Source organism: Triticum urartu, chromosome 6A (genome assembly GCF_056163025.1).
Source record: "Triticum urartu cultivar PI428250 chromosome 6A, HENAU_Tu73, whole genome shotgun sequence".
Lineage (NCBI taxonomy): Eukaryota > Viridiplantae > Streptophyta > Magnoliopsida > Poales > Poaceae > Triticum > Triticum urartu.
Window position 1 is genome coordinate 410,918,157 of NC_141878.1, and position 10,085 is coordinate 410,928,241.

At 54.4% G+C, this 10,085-nt stretch overlaps 1 protein-coding gene across 1 annotated transcript; it reads left to right on the plus strand.

Moving 5' to 3' along the window:
- Positions 1-498: 498 nt before the first annotated feature.
- On the plus strand, positions 499-1,599 carry LOC147965463 (uncharacterized). The gene has a single exon (XM_087528150.1). It carries the CDS (start codon positions 499-501, stop codon positions 1,597-1,599), a length of 1,101 nt encoding a protein of 366 aa, XP_087384276.1.
- Positions 1,600-10,085: the final 8,486 nt, after the last annotated feature.

Genomic DNA, 10,085 nt, shown 5'->3' on the forward strand with positions numbered 1-10,085 from the left:
CCACTATGTGCTGGTTTTCTCGGAAACCGAATTGTGGTATCCCGGCCGTGGCGGGAACCGAGAAGTCCGCCGAATCTTGGGGCAATCCCTCGGGCTTTGCGCGGGCGCCACGTGGTGCCCGGAAGTCGGAGGGGCCTGACAGGCCACGCGCGTGACAGGACCGGGCAACGGGTTGGGGCCCACCGCCGCGCACCCTCAGCCCAAGCGCATGGATTTATTGCGGCGTCCAGGGGCCGATTGCTCTTCCCCGGGCAGTTACTGCGCGTGTACGTGCGCACTTATTGCGGGGTAGTGGAACGGGCGCGTGCAGACAATCCCACTTCCCCACGTTCAAACCGAGGGTTATAAATCGGGGGGCAGGGGGCGGCGGACATTATTCTCACTCGCGCCCTCCTGTCCCTTTGCTCTCGCTCCGCTCTTTGCAACTGACACACTGCGGCGCCCGCTGCTCTGATCAGAACTCCTTCGCTGCCCACCTTCCTTCTTCTTCCTTTGATCATGTCGCTGCCATCAGGCTCCTGGATGGGTTCGAATGTCACCTCCGAGGACATCACCCAACTCCGGACGACGCGGCGCCTGCCTCGGGAGACGAACGTCAGCGTCCGCCTGTCGCGCGGCGAGCAGAGGTCTCAGCCCGAGGGGCAGGAGCTCATGGTATTCCTCACGCACTTCGAGCGCGGGTTCGGGCTGCCGGCGAGCACCTTCTTCCGCGCGTTTCTGGAGTTCTTCGGGCTCCAGCCGCATCATCTTGGCATCGGCGCCATCGTCCAGCTCTCCGGCTTCGTCACCCTCTGCGAGGGGTACCTGGGGGTTGAGCCTACGATCGACCTCTGGGCGCGCTTCTTCTCCTTGAAGCAGCAGGGCCCATCGGCCGGGGAGTTCGCTGATTGCGGCGCCGCCGTCATCTCGAAGCGGTTGGGGGCGGATTTCCCCAAGATCCCGCTGGAGGATTCTACCAAGAAGTGGCAGAACTCCTTCTTCTACGTCCGCAACCTTGGTGCGGATCGCATCAACCTTCTGGCCTTCGCTATCGCACCGCCGCGGGCGAAGGCGAACTGGGCCTACTCGCCCAGGCGCCCATCGCAGGAGATCGTCAATCTCTGCGAGCGGGTGACGGTGATGAGGACGCAGGAGGGGCTCACCGGCACCGACCTCCTCGCCGCGTTCATCCTGCGCCGGGTCCTTCCGCTTCAGGGGCGCTCCTGCCTCATGGGTGAAATGGTCGGCCTTCAAGACCCCAACCGCATGGGGTTGACGCGGCTGTCCGCGGAGCAGATCACGCGCGGCGTGAATGACATCTCCAAGGCCAACCTTGGGGAGGACTGGCGGTTCGGCAAGGCGCCGTATAGCCAGTCGAACCCGGCACCGCAGGTGAGTGTCTGGTCTTCTTACTTTGCTGTCGCGCACCTTCTCATCCATCCTGACGCGACACGGGGGGTACTTCTGAACGCGATTCGTCATCCTTACGCCCGGGGCCCATCGCAGGTGGCGCTGGTGGCGCCAGAGGAGCCCGCGGCTCATGGCAGGGAGGAGGCCGAGTCCGACGCCGGCGCTGGGCGTCGCGCGGGTAAGTCTCTTGTTTTTCTTCATGTGTCTTGAATTGCTGACGGCGGCACGGAACGGTCAGTGCTGACGTCAGTTGTCGGTATAGTGGCGTTGGGCGGGGGAGGCGGCGATGTGGGCGGAGCCGGGTCCTCGCATGGGGCGGCGCTGAGCCACCCGCATGAGAAAGACAGTGTCGCGCCGCGACCCCGGGCCCCAAAGCGCACGGCGGACCCGGCCGGGGCCGGGAGGCCGGCGAAGAGGAAGCGCGGCGGCGGGCACGGGAGGCCAACCCCGGTCCCGGTCATGGTGGGGTAAGCTTCATCTCTCGTTTGCGCTCAGATTTTTTTTCTTGAGCTAGTCTTATTTCTTTTCTGCTCATTCTGTCTTCTTCTTCAGGTCGCCAATCGCGCTGGCGAGGGCAATGGCGGAAGCCGCGGCCGCCGAAGGGGCCGCGTTCCGCAGGAGCCGGTCCGACCTCGCCCACCAGGCCGAGGTGGAGGGACGGGCCGACTCGGACCTCGGCCTGGATCCGAACGACGCCGAAGCCTTGGCCTAGCGGGACAGGAACTGGGCCGAGGCGGAGCTGGAGGCGGCGTCGGTCCGTGCCTGGACCGACGCGGCGGCGGCATGGGAGCGAGCCGGCGAGGAGCCGGCCTGGCGCGAAATGCCGGAGGGCACGGTGGTGGCGGCGACGGTCTTTAAGCCGTCGTCGGTGAGGGAGCGCGACCGTAGAGGCCGGGCTGAGGTGGTGATCCCCGACCAGGAGGTCGTGGAGGTGGCGGATGACACCCCGCCGCGGCCGACGTGGTCGAGCGAGCGGGGACTGATGGTGGTGGAGGCGGCGGCGTTTTCGAAGAGACGCTGCGGGCGGCGGTGTCGGAGGCGCCGCCGGTTTTGGAGGGGGCACCGCGGGCGGCGGTGCCGGAGGCCACCCCGGCAGTTGGGCCGGAGATGGCAACGTAAGGCGTCTCGGCGTCCGGGTCGTCGTCGGCGCTGGGAGGGGCGTCGGAGGAGGTGCTGGCCGCATCACGAGCGGCCAGCCGGGAGTATGCCTTTGTGCCCCGGCAGGGAGGGCGCCGAGCTGCCGTGCCGCAGCCGGTGCGGAGCGGGGGCGCCGTTGTGTTCGGGCCTCAGACCCAGGAGGAGGCGGCGCTGGACGCCGTCAGTCGCCGCCTGTGAGGCCGGACGGAACGGCTCGAGGCCTTCGCCCAGACGGAGGTGGAGTGGACGCGCGACCTGTAGCGCGCCGTTCTGGTAAATCTTCTTGCAATTTCTTCTTTGTGGGGGCGCGCCAGCGCACCCACTGGGTGTAGCCCCCGAGGTTTGGGCCAACTACATAGTAGTTGGGTTGAATCTTTAGAGTGTTGGCCTTGTTTTGATTTCTACTTTCTTCAGCATCTCGACGCCTTCCGGGTCGCTGCCTACAATCGTCTCCTGGGCAAGCACCGGGAGCTCATGGAGCAGCTTGCCACCAAGGAGGAGGAGCTCCACGTCGCCGCAGGTATTTTTGTGCTCTTTTCTAGTGGGGGTGCGCTAGCGCACCCACTGGGTGTAGCCCCCGAGATTCGGGACAGCTGTGTAACAGTTGGGCCAAATCTTAAGTCTTGCTTTTTTCTTCTGCTGAGTCTTTTTTCGCAGCCGAGGTGCTCTCCTGGCGGACTCGCCTGCTCCGGGCCGGTCATCACTACGACCAGCTCGTTGCCGACACCGGCTGTCTTGGCGTCGAGGCGGCGCAGGCGAGGGCGGAGGCGGCCGCGGCTCGGCGGTCTCTCGACGAGGCCAAACGGTTGCATGAGCAGCTGGCGGGTAACAAGAGCCGCCTCGAGGCCGAGGTGGAGCTCCTTAAGGCGGAAGCCGCCAAGGTGGCAGAGGTGCAGCAGACCCTGGTGGAGGCGGACCAGCAGCGCGGCCAGCTGGCCAACGACAAGGGCCGGCTCCAGGCCAAGGTGGATCGCCTGCGGGGCAGGTAACCACGGCTGAGGGGGCCCGTCAGGACGAGGCCCGTCGTCGCGAGGCGGCCGAAGACAAGGACGCCGAGCTGAAGGCGGCCCTTGCCAAGGCGGACGATCTGAAGAAGGCGCTCAAGGAGCACGACCGCGCCATCGAACGGGAGCGGCGTGGTACGTTGCTTGAGGCGCAGCACCTGGAAGAGTCCTTCTCCAGTAAGTGCTTTTTTTGTCGTTTGCCGGGTCGGGATCCGGCCTTTCTTCCTTTTTGTTCTTCTTCTAACTCGCTTCTTCCTTTGCGGCAGGGGCCTTCCTGGAGACGCAGCGGCTGGCGGAGGAAGAAGTCCGCTATCAGCGCGACCCGACCGGTGTCGTTGGTGTAGGATCGAAAGTATGTCTAGAGGGGGGGGTGATTAGACTATTTGACCAAATAAAAATCTAGCCTTTTCCCAATTTTAGTTCTTGGCAGATTTTAGCTATCTTAGCACAAGTCAAGCAATCTCCACACAATTCAAGCAAGCATGCAAAAGAGTATATGAGCAGCGGAAAGTAAAGCATGCAACTTGCAAGAATGTAAAGGGAAGGGTTTGGAGGATTCAAACGCAATTGGAGACACGGATGTTTTTGTCGTGGTTCCGATAGGTGGTGCTATCGTACATCCACGTTGATGGAGACTTCAACCCACGGAGGGTAACGGTTGCACGAGTCCACGGAGGGCTCCACCCATGAAGGGTCCACGAAGAAGCAACCTTGTCTATTCCATCACGGCCGTCGCCCACGGAGGACTTGCCTCACTAGCGGTAGATCTTCACGAAGTAGGCGATCTCCTTACCCTTATAAACTCCTTGGTTCAACTCCACAATCTTGTTGGAGGCTCCCAAGTGACACCTAGCCAATCTAGGAGACACCACTCTCCAAGAAGTAACAAATGGTGTGTTGATGATGAACTCCTTGCTCTTGTGCTTCAAATGATAGTCTCCCCAACACTCAACTCTCTCTCACAGGATTTGGATTTGGTGGAAAGAAGATTTGAGTGGAAAGCAATTTGGGGAAGGCTAGAGATCAAGATTCATATGGTTGGAATGGAATATCTTGACCTCAACACAAGTGTAGGTGGTTCTCTCTCAGAAAATGTGTATTGGAAGTGTAGGTATGTTCTGATGGCTCTCTCTACGAATGAAGAGTGGGTGGAGGGGTATATATAGCCTCCACACAAAATCTAACCGTTACACACATGCCATAGGCCGGACATTTAATTAACCGTCTAACAGTTAATTAGCAGGTTAATTAAGTTTAATTAACCTAGATTAATTAAGTTAATTATGTTAAATAATTAATTTATTATTTGTTTGTTTTTTAACCCTTTTTATTTTATAAATCGTTCCAGGGGGCTGGGCCCCACGTGTCATTGGCCCTAGGGGCCAAACGGGCGCGCGGGGAAAGGCGGGTTGCAGGCGCAGGGGCGCTGTGAGCGCCCAGATTGCACGGGCGCACGCCCAAGGCCGCGGCAACAGCCACTGCAGGGGCGGGCGCGTGTCGGCCGGCGAGCAAGGGGCCGCAGGCGAGGACAGGCGACGCCGACTGCCGGCGCGACAGCATGGGGGGGTCAGTCGACGGAGGAGCCAGAGCTCCGACGGGCGCGCGAGGAAAGGCGTTGGCGGTAGCAGTCGTACGTAGCGGGCGCGGCTATCGGCGCGGTGAGCGCACAAACAGAGGCGGCGGCCAGCGGTGTCTTCGAGCATTCCACGGCGAGGGAGCAGAGGAGGAGGGAGGGGATGGATGGCGGAGCTCACAGTGGAGCCGTAGGGCATGGCAGCAGGCTTGAGGGAGGCTCGGGGTGGCCGGAGTCGGCGGTGGTGTGCAAAGGCCCGAGGAGGAAGCCGAGAGCGGGGCGGCGGCGTGGGGGCGTCCTGGCACGGTCGCGGTCAGCGCGGCGAGAGGCGCCAACGGGGGAGAGGGGACGGGGCGTGAGGATGAGGGTGAGGGCCGGCGAGGCGGCCAGAGGGGGGTAGCTGGTGCGGCGTCGAGCACGAGGGAGTTCCTCTCCCTTGAGGAATCATGTGTGCGCGCGAGCGCTCCTGTGGGTGACGGCGGATCAAGGGGAGTGGGGATAGCTTAGGGTTTGGGGCTGGACCCCTGGGGTTATAGCCTGGGCCTGGGCCGGCCTAGGTGGTGCCCTGGTGGGCCGAGGCCCATGGGGGGGTTGGCCTTTGTTTTTTATTTATTTTAGTTTGTTTTGTTTTCTTTACTTTTTCTTATGTTTCTTTTTTTTCTTTTAGCTCCTAATTATTTTAGTTTTAATAAAATACCAAAGTGGCTCCTAAATTGATGTTGCAAATTATGTCACAACCATAAAAAGTTTCATCCCAAAATAATATAGTTTAGTATTTTACAAAATATAAAAGGCATTTAATTAATGGTTTTAACTACTGATTTAATTAGTTTAGTGCATTTTAGCATTTTATAAAGACTTGGTTTCTCCACCAATATATCTTATGAATTATTTGTCACAATAAGAACATTTTAGTTTTGACTTTTGAAAACTTTAATTGTTTGACTTAAATTCAATTTTGAATTTGAATCGCTTCTGAACTATCGTGAGATTATCAACAGTAACCGAGGTGACATGGCATCATTAGCAGGGAATTACTGTAGTCTAATTATTCGGGCATCACACCTCCGCACCATCTACGGTGTCAACCATACTCTTTGGACGATGAAGTCATTAGTAAAGAGACGAGGCTCTGATACCAATTGAAAGGATCGATATAGTTGACTAGAGGGGGGTGAATAGGCAACTAACAATTTTTAGCTTTTCTTTACCAAATTAAACTTTGCATCAAACTAGGTTGTCTAGATGTGCAACTAGGTGAGCAACCTATATGATGCAACAATGACAAGCACACAAGTAAGCAAGGGAAATAATACAAGTAAGTTTGCACAAGCGAGTTGTGGCGCATATGTGGTCCGTTCCTTGGCAGTTAGCCGTTGCGGAAATGGATGTGTGTTGGTAAGCCGGTGAGCACGATAACCTGGCAGAGGGTTCTCATCATTAGGGGAAGTATCCTTACAGTACAACCAAGTCCGGTTCCAATCCTTAGGATGATTATGAAGTTTTGCGTGAGGGAAGATGACGTCCTTCCTTTTCTGAATGGAAACGCCGCCAAGTTCAGTGTTGGGCCCGTCTACAAATTCAGTACGACGGTTCAAGTAGAAAAAATCCCTGAACAATTCAACGGTCGGCTCTTCTTGCAGATAGGCCTCACAAAACACTTGAAAGTTGCAAATGTTGGACACATAGTTTGGTCCAATATCTTGAGGGTGGATCCGGAAGCTGGCCAGCACATCACGAAAAAACTTGGATCCGAGCGGTTTAAAACCACGGCTCATATGATCAACAAATACCACTATCTCGCCATCCTTGGGGGTAGGAGGATTTTCTGGACCGGGAACTCGCCAGTGGATTTCGCTTCATTTTGATAAAGCGCCAGTTCTGACGCATCCATCTAGTTGATGTTCAGTAACCTAGGAAGAGGCCCAGTTACAAGCATAAAATTGTTTGGCCATTTCAAATGAAGAGTTGGAAAAAGATTAATGTCGGTTTAAGGTTTATGACGGACAAGCATAGAGCGACATGAGATCAGAAGGATAAGACAGAGGCGGATGCACATTGTTAAACCGGAGCCCGACAAGGATAAACGAATCGGCGGTTTAAAAGGGGACTAATGGTACCTGCCGGATTATCATTTCCTAAAAAGGTTAAACCGCCTACATTAGTATGGAAGGCACAAATCTAAAAATGTCTAAGTAAGGGAAAAACAAGTTTCACAGATCGATATGGTAATTTCACATCTGCAGTGTATCAGTAAATCAAAGGATATTCAGGCTCAAAATACAGGCGTTTAAATAGTTCATCAGGTCCAGATGGGTTTTTTCTATACGAAGAAGATATTCTAAGGATGAAAAAGGGGATTACAACTACGATTGCGCAAGAAAATGACGGAATCTGAGTTCGCTGCTTACACTATGGAGATGAACAGAGAAGAACAGCCGCGAGCTTTGATGAACACTGAAATCCTAATGGCGAATCTAGAGCAGGGGAAAGGGAAAACTTACTATTGCTGACAGAGCAGCGAAGGCACACCGCGTTTCTCTGGTACGTTCAGGTTGATGCAGCGGCCGGAGATGAGGTCGAGGGCGGAGCTTGACGACGACGGCCGCGCGCAAGGGTCAGGTCGGCGCAAGGAAGAAGAGGACGCGAGGAGGCACGGGGGGGTGTGAAAAGTACCCCCCCCGTCTTATTTATAAGGCGAAGGGATAAGCGACAGGCGCGAAAATCGAGGAGCCCAAAAATTGGATCTGTGACAGAGCTGTCGCCTCGAGTATCGGAGGCTCATTAATGAAGGTGAGACATACAATTTTTAATAACAGGCGACGTCATGGCGGTTTATTACAATCTTGCAGGATGACGTCACGACGGATTACAAGGATATGCAAAGGCGCTAAAAGGGGGATTTTCCTAAGTGTTGAAGATTGACATGAACAGGTTCAAATCAATCTGGGGCCTAATGTTGGGAATATTACTACTGAGTATAAACCGGCCAAGAAGGGCCAGGTTATGCCTATAATGAGTTATTTATATCTGAAGCCCATGAAGACAAGGAGTGTGGCGCTTTACGAAGGAGAGCTAGCACGGAGGCCCAGGGCCCAAAGGCGGTTTAGGGCCCATAGACATAAACCGCCATATAGCATGTAACTTGTATTGTAGGATAGGAAAAGGTAGAAATCAGGCCGGACACGTTTATGAGCCGGCCAGGATTCTGTAAACCGGCGGACGTCAACCTGTGTATATAAAGGAACGACCCGGCGGCGGTTTAAGGAGAGACAACAAACAATAACTCGAGAGTCAGGCAAAGCGGATTCACTCTCTGGTCATCGAAACCCTAGCAATTCCATCACAACTGGAGTAGGCTTTTACCTTCATCGTAAGGGGCCGAACCAGTATAATTCCTTGTGTCCCTTGTTCCGCTTTAACCCCTTTAAGCTAACCCGTCGCGCTGGCTCCACAACTAAGCCCTTTCACTAGGACATCTGCCGTGACAAAATCACGACACGGCGGGATGCGGGGTCTACTAGAGATGCTCTTAATCAATAAATTACAATGTACCCATTCTAAAAGAAGTGTGTGTTCAATAAACCCATTATGCGAGAGGCTCACATGATGTGTTCTACACTTAACAGATAAATATAGGGCTCATGTGATTTGAAGCACTTTTGAAGGATTCTGACATGCTTTTCAGTCGTGAGGATTTTTTTTATCTTGCATTTAGCGTTCGTTTTGTAAGAATAGAATTACTATATTCCATTATATTGTATTTGTATTGACTTGATTCATGCCCCTACAGAATTTATAGGATTGGAACGAGCAGAACATCTTATTCCTTTTTGTAAACAGAATGAGACCTTAAGCAAGTCATTATAATGACTAAGTAAATTAGCACTTTGTATTTTTTTAAGCACATATACTTCATCACCGAGGACTATTTTAGGGATTTATCGTGAGTTTTGCAAGAGGTAGATAAATCGCCTGCTGTAGTGTAGTGACCGGAATCAAACGCAGCATCCAAGGTGGCGTATGCAGTGCTTCCTTCGTCCGTGTTTATCAGATCCCTTCCTATGTTGGATCAAATTTTGACCATCTACACAACGGAGAGGGAGGGGAAGCCAATACTTACACTGTGCAGTTGTTGACGCCGCATCGCCGACCGAGCAGAGAAAGGAACTCGTCACCTCCAAGGACAAACGAGGAGCAAAACCACCTCTTGATCCACGCGCTGCCACCGACAGAGAAGCGCCTTGATCCACCACCAAATCCGTAGCTCGGTGGGCGACGTACGCTGCTCGCGTGCCAGCATCAGGAGCACTGACAAGGGGAAAAGGGAGCGGTGGAATTATTCTTCCAGATCGACGGCGAGACCTTCCCCAAATAGCCGCCATTGGCCACTACAGCTACCCTATCTACACGTCTGGAGGCAGGAAACGGGATCCCCACCTCATCACGCCCTCGGTGCGACGAGAGAAGGCTGGGATCCATACCCTCTCCGGCGAAAAAAGAGAGTAAACAACATAAAACTACTATAATTCAGGATAGGGTTTCAAAAAAACTACCTTTTTTTCGCTGACAAATCAGGTGTTGGCTGTTTCAAAAATATAATACTACATATCCGGGAATGGAAAATCCCACAAGCACGAACTTGGTTGAACACGTGTTGTAAATACCAGCGGTGCCGTTTCCTGCAAACTTGTCAAGTGCGACGAGATCGGGTTGAAAGCATCCATGCGACCAAATCCGCACCCATTTCTTGCATCCTCGATGACCGCTGAATAGCGTCCTGATCCACAACAGCCAACCGTGTTGTGTGCGGCCTACTTCACCGCCAAAACCCTCCATCATCGAGGAGATGGCGACGGCCCATGCCGTCGGCTGTGCATCCACCATCATGCTTGACATATGCACCATGGTCACGTAGCTGAAATCCATCTCGAGTTAGTGGCCATTAAGCCCATCAAGACGTACAGTTGATTAAAATGATT